Source organism: Saccostrea echinata, unplaced genomic scaffold (assembly GCF_033153115.1).
Source record: "Saccostrea echinata isolate AGI-Se365-2 ecotype Australia unplaced genomic scaffold, CSIRO_AGI_Sech_v1 ptg000009l, whole genome shotgun sequence".
NCBI lineage: Eukaryota > Metazoa > Mollusca > Bivalvia > Ostreida > Ostreidae > Saccostrea > Saccostrea echinata.
The window spans coordinates 12,370,363-12,392,878 of NW_026889758.1; the positions used below are offsets into that span (position 1 = coordinate 12,370,363).

The 22,516-nt window shown below is 32.8% G+C and overlaps 2 protein-coding genes across 2 annotated transcripts; both read left to right on the forward strand.

The window, feature by feature from the left end:
* The first annotated feature begins 898 nt into the window (after positions 1–898).
* On the forward strand, positions 899–8,976 carry LOC133182447 (protein phosphatase 1 regulatory subunit 21-like). Its single transcript, XM_061317297.1, has 7 exons — positions 899–1,057; positions 1,533–1,634; positions 2,024–2,188; positions 3,305–3,363; positions 3,672–3,766; positions 5,296–5,412; positions 8,617–8,976. Exons 1-6 carry the CDS (start codon positions 899–901, stop codon positions 5,334–5,336), a joined length of 621 nt encoding a protein of 206 aa, XP_061173281.1. The 3' UTR covers positions 5,337–5,412; positions 8,617–8,976.
* On the forward strand, positions 6,055–22,153 carry LOC133182448 (dynactin subunit 3-like). Its single transcript, XM_061317298.1, has 8 exons — positions 6,055–6,249; positions 8,617–8,637; positions 10,380–10,464; positions 11,898–11,984; positions 14,888–14,971; positions 15,799–15,857; positions 16,055–16,114; positions 21,976–22,153. Exons 1-8 carry the CDS (start codon positions 6,055–6,057, stop codon positions 22,057–22,059), a joined length of 675 nt encoding a protein of 224 aa, XP_061173282.1. The 3' UTR covers positions 22,060–22,153.
* The last annotated feature ends 363 nt before the right edge of the window (positions 22,154–22,516 follow it).

A 22,516-nucleotide genomic window follows, 5' to 3' on the forward strand; every position in this document is an offset into this window, starting at 1 on the left:
GATCATTGTGCACATTGTTTTACGCATCGATTTAAGAAAATATATATGTAAATATGGCCTAAAATGAACACTACATTTACAATATTATAATTAAAATCAAATATTAACTGCAATGAAATAGAAAAAAAACAAAAAAACATTTGACATAAATTATACTAATATTTTTCATGCTCATATCACTTTGGTTTTGATTGGCTGCTTAATTTAACCTTTTGAAGAGTGATCTATGTTGATATATCCTGGAAGCAATAATTGTGAATGTTCATTCAGTAATCAAATACAGCAAATGATGACATTATTTAATTCAGATCTAAAACTAGTTCCTTTTTTTCGTAAGAAAAAAACATATTTCCTGCAATGACAGAAAACGAAAGTAGAGATGCAAAAAAAAAGTATTAAATGAAAGCTGATTCCCTATTTTACTCTCATGAATGAGTTTCATCCAGTTCTAGTATACTATATCCCCTTTTTCTTGGTGGGGATGACAACGAAATTTGATGTAACTAATGTTTGCACCTGTCTTTGTCAAACATGTGCTTGAGATCTGAGTAAACATCGGTTAAAATAAACGTTTGTATGCTCCCAGTTCAAATCAAGCAATATCTAATAAGATTTTATGATGAATGGCTTTAAAAAGGCTACCCAAGCGAACCAAACATTGTTTTTTTTTAGAAAATCGGTAGATTTACGAATAAAAGCGGTAGGCGGGAGATGGAGTAAAAAAGCGGTAGACTTCCACCTTAAGCGGTAGAGTTAACATGTATGTTGGTAGATTTCTTGTAATATTTATATCATTTCTGAGAACATTGAAGCATGTCCAAAGTATAAGCCGAGACTGATTGTTAAGGCAGTGGTTATTTTAAAATGCTTGACATCATATGATGTACAGAATTAATAAATGCTTTACCAGGAAAAACTCAAAGAGTGTGAGCAGTCGGTTCGTAAATATGAACAGGAAGTGGACAGCTTGACCTTCCGAAATCAGCAGTTGTCAACAAGAGTACTGATTCTCCAAGAAGAACTTGATGAAGCTGAAGCCAACAAAAAGAAACACAAGGTCCAATTTCACAACATGAAGATTGATGTGTTTGGAAGTTACATTTTTAATCAAATTACCTGATCTGTAGTGTTGAAAGAAAGTTAACTGAAATACTGTACATTGTAGATACATACCTGTTACCAATAAACGAGAACTAGCATTACATGTACCATGCATAGTAGAGTTAAAATATAATACAGTCAAACCTCGTTATCTCGAACTTGATGGGACCGAGAAAAAATTTCGAGATATCCGAGGATTCAAGATATCGAGGGTAAAATACTTAAAGATTATGTAGTTGGGAATCACTTCGACATATCCATGGTATTCGAGATATCTGTGTTCGAGATACCGAAGTTCAACTGTACATAATCTTTTAAAAAAAATTTCTATTTAAATTAACTCATTAAATTTAGAACACAATATGTCAATTTAAATTTGAAAATGAAGTATATATGAAGAGTAGGTAAATAATGACATTATCTGATTTCAGCATAAACATGATGCGACCCCGGTAAATCTTCCATCTCCTTCTTCAGTGTACAATGAAGAACTCATGAACAAGATACAGGAGAATGAAAGGCTTCATAAACAGGTCACCATAAATACTGTAGATTGGCAAATAATCAAGATGGCTTTAATTTCACTATGTTCGTGATTTATCATTTTTCCGCGAAATTAAACCCATCGTGAATGGTATTGTTAGTTTTTAGAAACGTTTAAATGCTTATACAAAATTAGAATTAATTTCTTGCAGTGTGAAATTAAAACAATTGCGATTGGTACTTTTTGAGAAATCGTGAAATTTTAACACTGTGGAATTAAAACGACTTACAGTATCACTCCAAAAATAAACAGGTCACCATAAATATCCCTCCAAAAATAAACAGGTTACTATGAATATCCCTAACAAAATAAACAGGACACCATGATATCCCATAAATATTGAGTATAGTGGAGTTTTTCAGTATTTTGTCTATGCAGAGGGCAGAGAGTAACCAGAAGTACCAGAGTCGATTGGAGGAGCTAGAGAAATTAGTCAAGGACTATGAGAAGAAATTCAGTCAGCACCAAGAAGTATTAGATAACACAGTACAGATGGACAAAGCCCAGATAGACAAATTACAGGAGGAAAAAGCCATGCTGGAGGTAATACATGGGGGAGGGGGGTGTCAAAGAAGGGTGGCTTATGTGGAAATGAAAAAAAAAATATTCTAATTAGAATTAAGGTAAAAGCAAGGTTAATGTTAATGTTAAATAAAGCATAATGGGTAGCTCAACTGTATACACATGTTAACAGTTGAGCTACCCATTATAGTTTACTGTTTGTACACTTAAAGATGTATATCTGATTTTTTTTTTATCTCAGACAATTTATCACCATCTATTATTTACAAATGTACAGTGTAAAATTTCTCAATTTACGAAAATTACACACTCTAGTTTTTATCTGTTCCAGAGAAAAAGAAATTGGAAGATTTAATTTAAAAAATTATTATTGTGGTTCCACAATAATGACTGCTGATAATGCACACATGTACACTAAATAGTTTTTCTTCAATCGTAAACCTGAGATTTCAGAAGTGCATATTAGGTGTTGTGGAAAGCTGATTAATTTGATGGAATCAGGGTACAAGAGCAGAAGAGCAGTGTTAAAAACAGTCTACTTAAATGAATAAACCAATTTTTTTTTTTTTACATGGTTTGAGGTAAATAGGTGGTAAAACTAAAATTCTACTAGTAAACAAAAACAAGATTTTTACCTCATCACATGTTTGAAAGGTCTCATGCTCTTTTTCAATAGATGTTTATGCTGATTATTCACAAGTTTTTTTTTGCAAGCAGAGAATAATTTCTTTGATTACAACTTAGGCACGAGACATGTGATAAGTGGAAAGAATATTTTTAGTCATTTGAACATATGATAAACAGATCTAGTCGATAGTATCCATGTATTACAAAAAATACTTAGCACATGTGGACCATACATCTTTACACATGAAATGTTATGGCATTATGAGAGATATCCATTATGTCATTTTTGTGTATATGTATACTGTATACATTTTCGATCCTTTCGCCCTCGTCGCATTTGGGCGAATTTAAAATGGGGCGAATTCAAAGACGGCACTATCTCTTGAACAGAACTGTGTCTGGGCGAATTCAAAATGGGGCAAAATTGTTTGTGACGGGACGAAAATAAGATAGGGCGAAAAATAACCCTGTATACAGTATTCTGCCTAACTTTTTTATTGGTTCCTGCAGGTCAAGTGTCAGACAATGGAGAAGGAAATCAAAACCTGCAGGTCATGGACAGACATTGCGTAAGAATTCTAACCATCGAATATAGATGTGACATTTTAGTTCTAATAATTACAAATTAAGGGTACATGTTAGTCATACAGCAATATGATTTTTATAGGAACAAATCAAAGCATTGATATACTAAGAGTAATTGCCATTATTTAAAATCATAAAAGTCAATTACTCATATTCAACTGCAAAGATGTGTGTAAAAAAATCTTAAAAATTAAGAAAAACAAAGAACTGATAGTGTGAATTTATTATATTTTTAATTGTGTTTTCATATACCTGGAGAGAACCATGTGTACATGTATCATTGTATTTGTAGGGAGAACCAGTTGAAGACAGTACAGTTCCATTTACAAAGACAATTAGAGCAGGCCAACAAAATCATTGCAGACAAGCTGCCTTTCATTGACACAAGTAGGATAGACTCTTGTTTTTCCTTAAAAATAAATCCACAGGGTTGTGCATAAGACATGGGGGTCAGGGAATTTCCCTGCCTTTAATGACATAATCTTCCAGTTATCCTGGCATTGCCCCTCTACTCCTACAAGGGGAGTAACCCAAGAAATCCTATTTTTAAATGTCCCCTTCTATATAATTCTTATGGACAACCCTAAATCCACATTATGGATACATTTAACAGCTTATGTTAAAATAAGTCATAGTGATTCATTTTTGTGCATGTTGCATGAATCTCGTAGAAAAATATTTTTTATGTATGTTGAGTTACTTTCTCTAAATTATTATTGTTTAATAGTTAAAAGTATATATTTTTGGACAAAAATTATGTTATTATCCAGAAAACAGAGATCTTAATTCTATTTAAAAATTCAATACTCGAGTATTTTTCTTCATATTATTTATTAAATATTAAATAATTCATTTACCGTATTTATTTTCAAAACACCCCTTTTTAAAATCCAGGGCTGTTTTCCTGATCATAGAATCTAGCCTAGCTGTTAAGTTAGACATGTTAGATATCTAGATTGTATTAAACAATAAAATGCTTTCCTCGGTTGTTAGTACAGTAATTAACATTGCAGCTGCTGCAGAAGAAATACATAACCCGCTAAACGGGTTATGTAAATTTTTTCTGCAATAGCTGCGACGTTAACTCTTGTATCAAAAGATTCTAGGAGCTATGTAGAGCTACTACGATCTTGAACAGTACAGCTCTGCAATCACCTACGAAACTATATCTACAACTTACCTTGCACATTTTACAGTTGGGCTTTGATGGACTAGTTTCACATGGGCAGTTTTTATAACACAGCTTGCAGAACTGAAAAGGATTTTTCTTTTTTTATCTTCTTAGCTTATATATTTATAATTTAAAGTTTAAAAGTTTGCATTCCTTTTAGACAGCGACTTCACCATTTCATATAACAACTGCAACAAAACTATTTCAATGACAATTTAAATTCCGTTTATACAGACTTAAATGCTTAAAATCACAAATTATTTCCTGGTTCCTCTGCATTTCACAAACTTTGTCCTACCTTGCAGTATTCAGTGTCCACAAACTGAACCTTTCGCATAATCTACTTTTTCTTGATCAACCTTCTCTTCCTCGTTGCTTGATTCTGCAGCCAAAGAAAGTGAAAACAGAGCTAGGAAACCCAACAAAACCAAGTAGCGTGTGTTAAGCTTCATTCTTCTTTAAATCAACTTTAATGTCTTTGCCTGTCACTATAGTCAATGTTGTGACGTGTACCTTGTGCTTCCTTTTCCGGGATTAGAAGAGGGGAAATTCGGAAGGCTAAGATTTTTAGATATTATCATTGGGTTTGGTTTTTTATTTCCTTTTTTTTTTTTACCTTTCAGTACTTATGAATAATTAATTTAGGTAGAAAACACTACTGGGGTTGTGAAAAATATGTGTTTTCAAAGTAGAGTTTTACGTTTTTTTTAAATACTTTTGTGAAGTCTTTTATGACTATTTACAGATATTAGCCCTTTCAATTCAACATGGCTGACCATGAATTAGATGCACTAGAGAACAGATTAGATATAATTGAAATAAGGTGTTTGGAAGCTCAGAGAAAGATGCATTTTATCCCAAGGTACGTCTCAACTTGGGGAGCTTTAAAGTAACTTTGATGCATTGTGGCATTTGACCGTATGCAATTATTATTTGATTTATTTATAATTTTGACATTTTTTAAGATAAAATAATATTGAAATAAAATTGCAAGCAACCAATTAAAATAGCTTAATTAAGCTTTGCCTTATTTAATTTTGTATAGCTAAATCAAGAGATTTTGTTGGACCTGATATTATTACGAATAATGTGGTGGTATTAGTTTTATATAATCATAATTATGATAATGACAGGTCCAGCACAATACCCTGGTAAAGGTATATACCTTGATAAAGCTACAAATGTATATAGCTTTATTAAGGTTTTACAAATACCTTGATCAAGGTATTTTATGTAATGAAAAATACAAAAAAGAAATAATATCAGTAAGAAAGCAAACACCACCTTAGGCTTCTTAAGACAGAATCTCCGAAATGTCCCAGAGCAATGCAGAAAAACCGCATATACATGTATATCCCTTTTTAGATCCATCATGGAATATGGAGCTACTATCTGGAATCCATACCTCAAAGGGGATATTGATAAAATTAGAAAAGATACAAAACAGAGCCATAAGATTTTTTAAAAAGGAATACAGCAACAGGAACCCGGGAGCAATAACATCATGAGAAAGAGCCTCGACATTGACACCCTTAAGGAAAGAAGAACAAGTCTGAGACTTACACTCATGTACAAAGTGGTTGAGGGGTTGGTGCCATCATTGCCTCCTCACTCATTCATAACAAAGGCCAAACCCAAACACCAAATTAAACCAGGACATTTCAGGGACCACCATACAACAAATATAGTCCAGAAACATGTGTGTAACAACAGCAAAGGCTTAGTCATACCCACCAGCAGAACACCACAATATTAACCCTCATTTTTTTGTGGACACGTGCATACACTGGAATCACCTACCGGACTCAATCGTGCGTGCAAAAACTACAGGAATTTAAGACTGCCCTACAGGAACATCGACGCCTGCAATAACATCCGGCGCTCTCTCTACTGTTGTAAAAAGCCATAACTGGATTCTACAATTTACAGATACAGATACAGACAGAGAAAAAAATCCTAAAAAAATAAATACTGATAGTCGAGTTCTGAGTTGTTGTCAGTAAATTCACTCATGCATGTAAACTACTCAAACACAAAGAAATCAGTATAAAAGCATGTCGTGTGAGGAGACGTTCTTTTATGCTGTCTTTTTGATACCTGAGTACTTTTCAGGTTCGAGTGAACACACTGACCACAACTCATAATTCGACTTTTAAATTTAATTTTTTAAGATTTTTTTTGGTAATTTCATTACATAAAATACCTTGATCAAGGTATTTGTAATACCTTGATAAAGCTATACATGTATAGTTTTATCAAGCTATATACCTTTATCGGGGTATTGTGCTTGACCTGAATGAAGTACCAAAACATTTATCAGGTTGGGCACAGCCCAAAAAAGGGTCTTTGAACTCCCATCAATCTCCCATATTAGAGATGGTATTTACTGACTATTTGGAAGAGAAAAGTCGTTAATTCCATGGATTGGCATGAAATGGCGCATAATTTTAACCCATGTGGAATATAATATAGGTATTTATTGGTGTTCTTAATGAAAAAATCCGTAATTTATCGTGGAATTTTTTGCAAAGAGTTGTTCAAATATTTGACAAGATTTTCTAGTACATTAACCAGTGCAATATTTCTCCATTTTTACTTAAAAAGAAAAATCCCCTTCTTCCCCAACGACGTTGCACTTGTAAATTGTGTTGCTTACTTTCTATTTCAATCTTCTGGGCAACCAATCAAATAATGCAAACCAATAAATTCGATGAATGATGTTCTTTCTTTAACATGGTTTAAAGTCGGATTTAACTACAGAGGCACATAAGTGTTAATTTTAAATTAGGAAATAAAAAGAAAAATAAGTTTTTGCTTTTATTTCCTTTCATTTTGTACGCAATGGCATTATACTTTTTATAAGAGTAGGATATACAGTGAGATATACAGTGAGATTATGATATAATTATTGTTTTAAAACGATGCACTTTGAATAAAAACAAGAATTGCAACTGTCACTGAATTTGTAAATCTTTTATTTAAAATCATTTATTAAATATATTAAATTCATCATTAATATGCATATTAAGAAAAGGTCACATGGAATTTGCAACTTATCCTAAAAGAAAAAAATAACAACAAATATTACATTCAAGTGTACAAAATTAAATTTTATAGCAGTAAGTGCCCACCATACCAGTAAATTATTAGGAGCTCGTGTTTAACAGGCTTTTATGAAAATAGATATTGACGAAGATCCAAAGAGCGATTGAAAGTTAACTTCAAAAGAGTTAAACCACTGGACAAAATAGAATTTTTATCCAACTATAGACACAATCATTTTTTTTTGATTGATTGAGCAAGAAGTTCTGCTGTTACGAACAACTATAGGTATCTTTTTTACAAAGTTAAGCAGAAATTTCACCCGGAAAATTGATCGAACTATGCAAGGAATATGTTTACTAAAATTCGCTGATGCCTATGCAAATGCACCTTTGCTTTTTTTTTTTTAATAAAAATTGGATTCGAATAGAAAAGACTACCATTTGGTCAGTATATTTCATCTCTGATATGGGAGACTGACCACCAAACAGAAGTAAATGACCGTTTGATGGGCTGTGCGCAACCTGTTTTTATGTCGGTAGTGCCATTGAATGACCATGATGACAAGTTAGAATAATCTAACCAAATCTTACTAAATATATCAAAACCAATTCAACAAATATAGTCAAATTTGGACTAGTGCTTTATGAAGTTTATTAGTCCGACACATTTTTTACTTGCCTTGGACTTGCAGCTAATTCCAAACCCTGATTATAAATAAACACCATATTAATGATAATCATAGTAAACCTTTTTGAGCTTGTATGTACCTTCAAACCATAATATATCTTGATAAATAAAATAATATTCTACACATTTTCTCATTGTTTCATATTTACTAGCTGCCATACTCTCTGAATTGTTCACAGTATATATGTCACTTAGATTAGAATTATCTCCCCCTATAGTAAGTTATGTGACTTGTATCACTGTTGAGTGTTGATGTTATATTGTACCTTTACTGTAGTGTGTGCATGATGAACATATTGTTGTATATGTACTTTTTTTCTTTTGATCTGTGCAGGACAAAAAGAGGGCAGATGAGGTAGTTACGATGTTTATCTGCTAGATACATTTATACTACTATATATACTCACAGTTATGTGTTTGATTTTCTGTGTTTTTGAGATAATATATATTGTACATATATGCACTTGCAAAGTTCATATACTTAGTGTATCACTTTTTCACATAACCGGGTGGGGTATTGAAGATTTTATATATTATTTATTTATTCACTTTTGACCAATATTGCAATGGTACTTTATCTATATTAGAAATCCCATTTATATGTACAATAAAACTTGTCTGTAGGGACTTTAGTTACAAGGATTTTCCATAATGAATAAATCAGAATAATTCACTTCTTTTGCTTTGGAGACTATTCAACAAATATGGGTTTCTTTTCTTTTTTTTCTGTCAAGGTAATCCTTAATATTAGTTTTTTTTGTTTTGTTTTGTTTTGTGTTTCATTATTTTTTTTTTTTTTGTCTCTAGAAAACACTGAATTGCTAGCAGACCTAGGCAATATGGGCCCTTATACAGTTGCTCCCAGAAATTCCTTGTATGAAAGTTGAATTGTACATGTATTTGGATTTAGGGCTGATTGTTGTTATATGTCTAATCTTTGATAGGAATCTGTAAAAACAGTCATTAAATAGAATAAAGTCATATTAGTTATTGCACTTGACAATATCAGTTAGTAACTATATTTATTTTCATTTTTGCAAAACAAGATAATTATGAAAATGAATGTCCCCAGCAAGGCCCAATTGAAATAGGGACACATTAACAATGACTTTCGTCTAATGACTGTTCATACATGGTCATGACACTACTGTTGTGGCCAAGAGTATGTTTCTAGTTGTCTTTTACCAAGATATGGACTAGAAAAGAATTTAATATACATTTCTAACACAGATGACCTTGACCCAGTCAATATAACCTCTGTCTCTAAATTATGTTTGTGCTAAATGTGAAGTTTCCATGTTGTTTACTTGACATGCATCAGAAGTTTTGACTTAATGTTGAGTGAAGTTAAAATTACAAACAGACAAAGACACAGAAATGGTGACTGATTCACTTAAAATAGATACTTGCCAACTCAAGGGCATACAAAGTAGAAGTATGATAAACAGATGGTGGAATTCTAGAAAACATAATCCAAGAAGCTGTCAACTCAGGATGATGCAGTGTACTGATTTAAAGGGAAAAAACCATTCATGTTTGAAAATGTTTCTTTTTCAAGGCATTTGATAAAGTTATTTTATTTAATTTAGTCTCTAACCATGCCTCCTGTCAGATGGCATAATTTTCACAACTTGAATCTTTGCATTTGTGCAACACTTCTATACAGACTTTTATGAAATAGCATGACTCTTTCTCTGTTTTCATGATAAATTCATATCTATGATTTAGATTAAAGATGAAAAAAAAATCTTGATATTATCAATAAGCTGTAAATATTATCTAAAACATCCGATTACAGTTGTTTAATTTCAATAAATTTAAAGTTAGACATATTAGATGGCATAGAGACATCAAAACTATAGCCAGCGTCAAGTCATGCCATCATAAATTTACATTTTATATGTATTATAGATTCTTCACAATGAAAGGCCCCAAACAGCACAGCTCTTCTGTAAAATTAAAAATGTTCTCACAAAAATCACATAAGCGAAGGATTTCAGCAATGATGACAGCAATACACATTGGACTAAATATGTAATTATTTGATAGATTTCTGTCTAGTCCATACTTACTGTTTATAGCTTTTAATGGTTTCAGTGCATAGAAAAACTTGCCAACATTCAAGAAAAGATTTTTACTGCAACCAGAAATAAGAAGAGGATATCTGAGATTTACGGAAAATGTAAGAAAATCAGTACACTGTAATTTGATTATTTATTATAATAGTACAGTTTTATTTGCTTATATGTAATATAGATGAACCTTATGTCTATTAGATAAGAAATACAGTGAAACCAGGGGTTGAAATTTTTCTGGAAAATCCACTAGCCCAGGGGCAACTGATCAGTTAAAATTTACTAGCCCAAATATCAAACTAACTAGCCCTACAATTTTCATGCAAAATGAAAACATAACAAATTTAAGTGTCAAACGCTTTAGTGACAGGAACAATATCAAACTAACTAGCCCTACAATTTTCATGCAAAATGAAAACATAACAAATTTAAGTGTCAAACGCTTTAGTGACAGGAACAAATAAACTTAGTTCTCAGTCAAAAGAAACTAGCCTTAGCTGCCTACATAAAAAAGCTATGGTAAACTGACAATCGAGAAATTTTTTTGTTCTGCTAGTTCGAGGGACTATCATTACATTTAAATTATCTAGCCCAAGTCTTAAGATGACTAGCCCCCGGCGTCGGGCTACCGTATATTTCAACCCCTGGAAACTTGACTAATCCGGATGTTGTATATTCTGATATCTTGTGTAATATGATGGAAACTTAAAGTCCCTTTCAGTAAATTCAATTGTTTAAGATGTTGTCTAATCCAGAATTTTGCCTAATCTGGAATTTGCCTAATCTGGCCAATTTCTTTGGAACCAGTGGTGTCCAGATTAGACTAGTTTTACTGATCATGTATTGATTACCTTTTCCATACAAGTGTACCTTATTTACATATTAAATGACAGTACAGGATGTTCTGTAAATTACTCTGAAACATAAAAAGAATAAATAACAAGCTCAATATTCAAACTAATATTCTAGGCTTTATTTAATTATGACCTGATTGATGATTCAGTTCAATGGGTGTTTACAATATAATTTTCCTTCCCTGTGGCTTCAAAACTTATCATGAACTTAACAGGTAGAAGGACATATTATTTTCATACAATCATTGATTGATTTTGATATCATGTGTCAAAGTAAAGAAATGAGGATTGAAGGGGTCTTTCTAAATATAAACATTAAAAAACTCGGGTTGACCTGTACTTTCAAGTGATGGACAAGGGACGCTTTGGTAAGATGAAGGTAATTAATGACATGATTTGCTGGCATATTTTATTCAAAGCATATAAATTTTCCAGATAATGTGGTTAATCAGCAAATACCCGGTAATAGGGTTTACTTGTACTTTCTAATAATATACTTTTTTATTACATCCAGACAATCTTCATTTAAAAAAAATTGTAACGAATGTGGCCTTTTGTAAAAATGAAATAATAGATGTAGCCCTTTCATGAGATCTTTCCATATATAGATGTCAAGTCAATATATCTATGGATTGACCTCATGAAAGGGCTACATTTGTACAATATTTTCATTTTAATGTTTCCAGCCAAGGAAGTACAGAAGTATTTAGATCCAGCCTATACTGATGAAATGACAATGAGTGATGAAGCTAAGGAAGAAGTTATCATAGCAGGTAATCAGTGCTCCCAATTACTCCCAATAACTACATACTGTATATCATAAATCTATAGCAAGTACCGGTAATGACATATGTGTTACTCTCAATAGCTTCATACTGTATATCATAAGGTAATTGCATATACCGGTACATGTGTTACTCCTAATAACTACATACTGTATATCATAAATCTATAGCAGGGAATGGCTCATACATGTGTTACTCCCAATAACTACATACTGTATATCATATAAATCTATAGCAGGGAATGGCTCATACATGTGTTACTCCCAATAACTACTTACTGTATATCATAAATCTATATATAGCAGGTAATGACACATACATGTGTTACTCCCAATAACTACATACTGTATATCATAAATCTATAGCAGGGAATGGCTCATACATGTGTTACTCCCAATAACTACATACTGTATATCATAAATTTATAGCAGGGAATGGCTCATACATCTGTTACTCCCAATAACTACATACTGTATATCATAAATCTATAGCAGGGAATGGCTCATACATGTGTTACTCTCAATATGAACATTGTATATACTGTATTGTTAAGTTGTAGATTTCAAGTAGGAAATTTGTTCTACTTCTATTTTTTCCAGTCCCCTGAGTCATTCATTTATAACTTTCACATGTCATGATTGTTTAGTAATGGAGATTTACTAATAAGTTATTCAAATCATAATGTAGGACTAGTCCCCTTCTTATTACAAAATAATGGTCTTGTAGAGTAGGCTTTCCCCTCTAAAACTTTTCTTCCCAGAAAACTGGCTCTACAGTAGGATTTCCCCCATGCGTGGATCTAGAGTGGGGGTCGGGGGTGTCTGCAGTAACTGTGGCCTGTGGGGCAGGTGATGGTAGTATAGAACCAAACTTGTTAAACTGTGACCCCTGGGGCTAGGGATTTGGCATAGAATCAGTTTAGTTCAACTGTGGCACCAGGGGCAGGGAATGTGGTACTCAAACTGGTTAAACTGTGGCCCCTGGGGAAGGAGATATGGTATAGAATCAAACTGGTTAAACTGTGTCCTCCTAGAGAAGGGGGTGAGGCTACAAAAGGACTTGAGACTTACAAAGAAAACAAAAATTGGGGGAAGAAAATTTTCAATTCATCTTCTCAAGATTTTCAAACTACAAATAATATTTGTTTGTATGTTTGTAAATATTTTCTTGTATCTGGATGTACTGTAGATTCAAGTTTATTCTAATCATTGACTTTGGGGCAAAATGAGATCACAAAGAGAATTTAAATTTTTTTTACCGGTACTCTGAAATGTATTACAAAAATATTTCCCCATCAAGGACTATCGTCCAAAATGGAAGCATGCTTAAAATAAGTAAAAATTGTTAAATCATGGTCCTTAGGAGAGGGATAGTGTCACAAAATTAGTTAATTTTTTTAAAAGAAAGATGGAAGTACATTTTAAAATCTTTTTCTTTTCTCAAGATTACAGGACAAGAAACTGTCAAATTATAATGCAAAGACAAGTCAGGGAAAAGAGGGAAGGGGGAGGGGTGCTGTCAATTCCTTATGTTCTAATTAATTTTATCCATAAAAATATACTTTGGGAAATATCTTCCCTTACTTTCAGTTCAGATTTGTAATTCATTGCAATTTGGACCAAGGGGCTCTCAAGTTTTAAAAAGGAGTTGATAAGTTTATAAAAAGAAAATCTTAACTGAGAAGAAAACTTGCAAAGTGAGTGACACTTAAGTGACTGTAAAGGCTCATGGACCTCCTTTTTTTGATTCAATAATATATATATATATATATATATATATATATATATATATATATATATATATATATATATATATATATATATATATATATATATATATATATATATATATATTTGGGGTGGCAATTTGTAACCGGTTAACTGATTACTTGGTCGGAAAGATGGCAATCGGTTAGAAAATCTGTAATCAGTTTGTCGGAAAAAATAAAATTTATAAAAATTTGAACCTAATTTTCTTAAAATTCTTTCTTTTTTTTGGAAAAAAAAAATGTCTATAATCGTTAGAAATTCAGCGTTTTCACATATCCAAGCTGACTTGGATGTAATTATGGTTCTCCGGATTGAGATTGTATTGTAATTGGTCACTTTGTGTTTGAAGTGTTAATTAGTGTTTAAACACCATGTCGTTACCCTCACCGTCCTTGTATTTCTTTAATGATAATTAAATGATCATTGAGAACTGCAAATTTGTATGTTTTTTGCAGTTATCTATCGAATAAATTACTACACAAACTTTGTAAATTAATTAAGTTATGTATTTCAGACTTAGTATGGTGTCAGTGCTGAATGAACGTATGTGAAATCTGCTTTGGGAAAATAGCAATTATTTCTCAGTCATAATTCGTGGTTTTCTTAATTTTTTTCTAGTCTACATTGAAACTAAAATAAAATAGAGAAGCATGTGGGTTTTTTTTAAAATCAAGAATCAAGACAAATAAAATGATTTAACATCTAGATTTTATCAGTCTTCTTGTATATATGAATAGAACTACTTAGGAAAAAAGTATGTACATCAAGAAAATGCGTATATTGATACGGTTAACCGGTTAATCGGTCGGAACGTCTTGCGGTTAACCGATTAGCAATTCTGTATTCGATTGCCATCCCTAATATATATATATATATATATATATATATATATATATATATATATATATATATATATATATATATATATATATATATATATATATATATATATATATATATATATATATATATATATATATATATATATATATATATATATATATATATATATATATATATATATATATATATATATATATATATATATATATATATATTATTAGTTGTTCACTATTAATGTTGTTTGATGTTTAATAAAAAAGATTTTCTTTGATTTGACAGAGGAAGAATTTTTGAGGGGCCAAGCCAAACATTTGGAAATGATGGAAGAATTAAAGTCAACGTTGGACAGTGAACACCTTAAATGTAGAGTGAGATTAGAAAGTTTACAGAGATTACTCCTGCTTATTTTCCCTTGTATTTTTATTTTTCATACAATCCTGTATAAAACTGTAAAAAATACAAAATTTTTAAAGCATTAACTAAATACATATACATGTATATATAATGATTTTGTAAAGAATTTAGTCTGTTTTAGATTTTAAAGAATAAAGGACAAAAGTTTGAGCTCAACAGCAACAATGATTGAAATTTTTAATTTGAAATGTGAACCTTAAGGACATACGCAACGTAGTTTGAACTTTATTTTCTTTTTCCCTGGAGTTGAAGAGTTCCCATACTTAAAGGAATCGAGTGCTACATTTAATGTCTATATATGCTGTTGTACACTTCTTCTAGAATAAGTCTGGATAAACAAAACATCTAGAATATATGTTTAGTAATTTTTGTATATTTTTCTTTGAATTATACAAGAATTTTCATTAATTGATATCTTTTCAAAACCCCTGGTAATGCCTGCTGATTTTTTGTCTACGAACATCTGATGGCACCATAATCTTAAATTAAGAATATCTTGAAAAATTATCAGTAGGTAAGGTACGTTGCGTATGTCCTTAAATTGAGACAACAATATATTGCCAAAGAAAGAATGAATTTAGCAAAGTATCAAGTTATTTTCATTTATGGATTCAAGAAGTTAGTCAAATGAATATACATGTAACTTGATAGTTCCAGTAACCTTGACTGTTAAATATGGCCTTAAATCATGATCATATTATACACACAATCAGCACAATTTATCAAAGTATTCAAAATCTACAGGGTACATTATATGTAAATGATTTATTTTACAGCTACTCCAAAGTTTACAGAAAAGTTTGAGGCCTTGAGTCATATTCAGATAAAACAGCAGGTAGGATTTCAAAGTACCCACCTGTGTGTAACTCAGAGATATATGACAATGAACGCATATGATTTTTAAAAGTGTAACTCAGAGATATTTGACAATGAACGCACACAATTTTTAAAAGATGAATTATGGGAAACGATTGAAAATTTACAGGTACAAAGATGTATCATTGGACTGATTTGTTTGTAATTTGATTTCAGGACCAAACTTCAGAGCTTACTGAAGAAGCAAGAAAGTTGCTGGCAACATATAACAATATTGTATCCTTCAGATAAATGTTAGATTTAATTCTTACTGTAGAATCCTGAATATATTATAGTGTGCACTTTCACATAAAGCACCACTCGCACAGTAAAGATAGTTGCTTTAATCTTTATATTGCTGAAATACAATGTTAAAAATCAACAGTCCATTCACAAATTCCTGTTCTCGTAATTTGACATTTGTGAGTCATTTTGTGATATTAGGTACTCAAGTTCAATAAGGAATGTACAGTATTCTTAGATCAAAGAACAGGAGACATTTTGGTCCATCTGACAGTCATCCTGTTTGTCCTATGTAAAGTTTAGACAAATGACCTCACAGGTCAGAGATATATTAGTTAATCTCAGTTTTATGATAATATACAGTAATGATATTTTTTTGACGGTGGCTATCTATAGCCACAGTCTTATGCTGCCATTCTGGGTTATGAATAAACAACAGTAAATCCTCACAGGACCCTAGCGATGATTTTTTGCGGAGACAAAATAATGAAAAAATACGTTATGTTTTGCATTATGATTTTTTTTTATATATCTACTTTTGACAGTTTCGAAGAAAAATAGAATGTACATTAACAAAAATTTATAAATTATTACATAAATCATGAATTTCCATTACTCTGGATATTTCTATCAGATTACATCATAATACATTAGATAAAGGTAATTTTGTAACTGATTATCAGTTTCTACTAAACAGGATTCCATTTTAAAGACATGTACAAAAATATTCAAAATCTTATACATCTTTATGAGTTAATCCATTCAAAATAGAAAATAGACTTCTCATTTTGTATGGAATTTTGTAAGAAAAAGCAAATTGACTCCTCACTTTGTATACAGGAAAACCTTGTGTACAAATTGACTTCTGGGTGCTTTGTATACTAATTGACTCCTTGTGTACGAATCAATTTGTGTACGAATTGACTAGACATGCATTACATCATGGGTGGCAGGGGATAGTTTCGTACTAAAGACCCGGTCAAATTTCTTAAAAAACTGAGATATCCCCTGTTTGATGTGATATTTTATGTAGAAAAATGATTAGAATAATTATGGGACACATTTGCAGTGTAGCAGAGTGCTTGCTGAAAAAAATGATGTGCAACATGTAGGTGTCACTATGACGCTTATCGTATACAGAGTTGTAAATGCAAAACTAAGACACATGGTCAGTTGCAGAGGAAATTCAGCTGAAAAGCAGTAGGCCTTAGAAGAAGGTGTGTATCTCAGACGGAAGGTGAATGGCCCCATATCAATTGGTGAATTTTCATTAGGGCATGCATTAATTTACAGACTACTGGGTGTTTTATCCTGCTCGCTCGGGCCTGGGGGTGGGTTGTATGGGTGCGACTGAGGCCCAAATCTTGGAAAAACAAGCCAAAATTTGGGGAGTCCCCAGGTGCATTTTTGGTACATGTGCACTCTACTAGGCAGATTACATGTAATTTGTTGACATAATTTGTGAGCCATGGGCATATGAAGTGTAATTAATGAGCCCCTGGAAAACTGTCCCCATGTACATGTTTTTATGAATCGCATGTATATGTGTACCCCCTCGGCACATGTTTGGCATTAAAAAAAACTATCTTCCGCCACCATGAAGTTGGACACTACTGTTGGATTTAAGCTTTTGCAAATGTAGTGCGGTGTTATTTACAGTTTTCAATGATAAAAAATATATCATCGTCCTTTTTGATTTGTTTTTAGCTCACCTGAGCCAAAGGCTTAAGTGAGCTTTTCTTATCAAAATTTGTCGTTGTCGTAAACTTTTCACATTTTCATCTTCTTCTCCAGAACCACTGGGCCAATTTCAACCAAACTTGCCACAAAGTATCCTTGGGTGAAGGGGATTCAAGTTTGTTCAAATGAAGGGCCACGCCCTCTTTCAAGGGGAGATAATTAAGAATTAGTGAATAAAATAAATGCATCATTTAAAAATCTTCTTCTCAAGAACCATAGGGCCAGGAAAGATGAAACTCATGTGGAAGCGTCTTCAGGTAGTGTACATTTATGTTTGTTCAAATCATGACCCGGGGGTAGGGCGGGGCCACAATAGAGGATCAAAGTTTTACATAGAAATATATAGGAAAAATCTTTAAAAATCTTCTTCTCAAGAACAGCAAAGCCATGATGAGTCATATTTATATGGAAGCATCCTCGGGTAGCATAGATTCAAGTTTGCTCAAACCATGACCCCCGGGGGTAGGGCGGGGCAACAATGGAGGATCAAAGTTTTACATAGAAATATATAAGAAAAATCCTTAAAAATCTCATTCTCAAGAACAGCAAAGTCATGATAAGTCATATTTATATGGAAGCATCCTCAGGTGGTGTAGATTCAAATTTGTTCAATCCATGACCCCCGGGGGTAGGGCATGGCCACAATGGAGGATCAAAGTTTTACATAGAAATATATAGGAAAAATCTTTAAAAATCTTCTTCTCAGGAACAGCAAAGTCATGATGAGTCATATTTATATGGAAGCATCCTTAGGTAGTGTAGATTCAAGTTTGTTCAAATCATGACCCCCAGGGGTAGGGGGGGGGCACAATGGAGGATCAAAGTTTTACATAGAAATATATAGGAACAAGATGTGTTTGTGAAACACTGATGCCCCCGTATGGCAGCTTATGGCGAAGGTTAAAGTTTCTTCAAATGCAAGTCAAAATCCAGGCCAAAAGATAAAAAATGTTGATACCCAAAGAAAGGTCTTGTTTCAAGGAATACACCTGTGAAATTTGAAAGACCTAGATACAACTGTTCAAAAGTTATGGCGAAGGTTAAAGTTTTTTAAATAAAAGTCAAACGTCAAGGTCAAGGTCAAAGTGGTTGGTATCCAAAGGAAGATCTTGTCACAAGGATTACATATGTGAAGTATGAAAGCCCTAGCACCAACCATTCAAAAGTTATGGCCAAGGTTAAAGTTTTTCAAAAGTAGGTCAAACTCCTAGGTCAAGGTCAAAGGGTCAAAGTGGTTGGTATCCAAAGGAAGGTCTTGTCACAAGGATTACATATGTGAAGTATGAAAGCCCTAGCATCAACCATTCAAAAGTTATGGCCAAGGTTAAAGTTTTTCAAAAGTAGGTCAAATTCCTAGGTCAAGGTCAAAAGGTCAAAGTGGTGGTTGGTAACCAAAGGAAGGTCTCGTCGCAAGGATTACATATGTGAAGTATGAAAGCCCTAGCTCCAACCATTCAAAAGTTATGGCCAAGGTTAAAGTTTTTCAAAAGTAGGTCAAACTCCTAGGTCAAGGTCAAAGGGTCAAAGTGGTTGATATCCAGAGGAAGGTCTTGTCACAAGGAATACACATGTGAAGTTTGAAACCCTAAGCACCAACTGTTCAAAAGTTATGGCCAAGGTTAAAGTTTTTCAAAAGTAGGTCAAATTCCAAGGTCAAGGTCAAAAGGTCAAAGTGGTTGGTATCCAAAGGAAGGCCTTGTCACAAAGAATACACATGCGAAGTTTGAAACCCCAAGCACCAACTGTTCAGAAGTTATGGCCAAGGTTAAAGTCTCATAAAATTTTGCAAAAGTGGGTCAAACTCCAAGGTCAAGGTCAAAAGGTCAAATATGATGGTACCCAAAGAAAGGTCTTGTCACAAGGAATACACATGTGAAATATGAAAGTCATAGCTCCAACCAATCAAAAGTTATGGGCAAGGTTAAAGTTGACAACAGACAAACGGACAAACAGACAAACAGATAAACAGACAGACAGGACAAAAACAATATACCCCCGGGATCTTTCGAGCCGGGGGCATAAAAATCTTTAAAAATCTTCTTCTCAAGAGCAGCAAAGCCACAATGAGTCATATTCATATGGAAGCATACTCAGGTAGTGTAGATTCTATTTTGTTCAAATCATGACCCCCAGGGGTAGGGGGGGGGCACAATGGAGGATCAAAGTTTTACATAGAAATATATAGGAAAAATCTTCAAAAATCTTCTTCTCAAGCACAGCAAAGCCATGATGAGTCATATTTATATGGAAGCATCCTCAGGTAGTGCAGATTCAATGACCCCCGGGGTTAGGGCGGGGCCACAATGGAGGATCAAAGTTTTACGTAGAAATATATAGGAAAAATCTTCTTCTCAAGAATAGCAAAGCCCAGATTGTTCATATTTATATGGAAGCATCCTCAGGTAGGGTAGATTCAAATTTATTCAGATCATGTGCCCCCGGGGGTAGGATGGGGCCACAATGGAGGATCAAAGTTTTACATAGAAATGTATAGGAAAAATTTTAAAAATCTTCTTCTCAGGAACAGCAAAGCCCTGATTGATCATATTTATGTGGAAGCATCCTCAGGTAGTGTAGATTCTATTTTGTTCAAATCATGACCCCCGTGGGTAGGATGGGGCCACAAAGTCTTAAATAGAAATATATAGGAAAATATCTTCTTCTGAAGAACTGCAAACCATGATTAGTCATTTTGATATGGAAGCATCCTCAGGTAGTGTAGATAAAATTTTGTTCAAATGATGACCCCCAGGGGATGGGTGGGGCCCATTGGGGGATCGAAAGTTTTACATAAGAACATATAGAAAAAATATTTCTTTTCAAGAACAGGAAAGCTATGTTGAGTCATATTGATATGGAAGCATCCTCAGGCAGTGTAGATTCAAGTTCAAATGATGACCCCTGGGATAGGGAGGAACCACAATGGGGGATCAAATTTTTACAAAGGAATATATGGGAAAATTTTTTTAAAATCTTCTCAAGTAACCCCCCCCCCCGGAGTAATCTTTTCAATACTGAACTGATTTGTGCTTTTGCCTAGCCAATGTGCTCAGGTGAGCGATGTGACCCATGGGCCTCTTGTTTGTTTCTGTAGATATTACACCTTTGATTTAATGACTTCACTGATTAATGATAGTGTTTTATTAAAGCAATACCAGCAGTAACTGACAGTAACTTTTGCTTTACACAAGAATATTATTTAACACCTACCCATAAAACAATGGTAGAAACAAAGTTCCTGTAAGAAATCTAGAATAATAAATAAAGTAAGACTATGTGACTGCACGCTGCCCATTTTTCTTTTAAAAGCCATTGGGATTGCAAGCCACTGCAAAAGTATAATTTTAGTTTTATCCTAGTGATGTACTGACTTGATCTCCAAACAGCTTGCAGGTGTTAAATGCTGCTCTTGCTTTGGAAAGTCTCTCTTTGATATCAGTCTCTGTTTCTCCATTTGTTGTAACTTTACTACCCAAGTATGTATGGTCTTTACATGAATATATTAGGACCTTTGCTTCCCTTAATTTAAAAATGAGGGTAAACTGGTTTTGACACATTACTAGGATTTATAAAAAAATTAATATGAAGATATTATAATCCACTACTTGAATATATAATTTCTGTCTGCCTACCCATGCTTTGGAATCCTCAAATATGTTTTTGTTTTAAATTTGCAATTATGATTGCACACCACAATTGTACATGTAGCCAAAAAACCTTGAAACGATCGAACTTTTGTTTCTGACATTTCAGCACATTCTATAATTCTTCAAACCTTATTTTAAAATAAACAGTTCACCTTATGTAGAAAATTTTATATAATGAATTGTTTAACAACTTCAATTAATATATGTGCCCATCATAAAGACGCAAATAAAATAAGTTTGCTTATCGAATACATGTATTGTGAAAAATTGCAATAAACTTTCATTATTCCCATATCATTTTACAGATTCTCATAACATTTTATTCATTCATCCCACCCTCTATCAGTACTCACTGTTCTTTGATTGTTGTATAAACTCTCTCTCCCCCCCCCCCCCCCCAATGAATGAATGAATAGAGTACCAACAATCTCTGAAGTATAATAGAATTGTCTCCTTGACAACAAGTAGATTACCTTGGTATCCAGGCAGTTTGTCCAATGGGATGAAATACTGACTAATATAGAGGCCAAGAAAACAAAGACCAAAAACTAAAATATCATAGAAAAATGGTGTTAGTGCAATATTTAATAAAACTATCTGTACAATATAAGATTATTATAAAGTTATTATAAAATTGAGAACCAGTGATGTTATTCATTGTCTGATTTTGGAGGGAATTTGCAGTTGAACATGGATGGGTATGTTGAAGTCCCAACAGCTTTTTTTTTTTCTTTTTTTCTTTTTTTTTTTTAAATACATATTTTAATCTCAGTATCTGAAATGTTCGATATCGCAAGGTTTTTCCTGAATCCTATTGACTTTGAAAAAACAAGGCTGGACCTTATTTTACATGTACACATACATGTATGTGAAGATATGTTTTGGTATTATGGCTCGTGGAGTGAATGTAAAAAGTATACATTTTATATAAGATAATTACATGTTCATGCATCTAAAGTTCTAATATTAGCAAGGAAATTAGTATTCCAGTGTCTAACACTTGAACCAG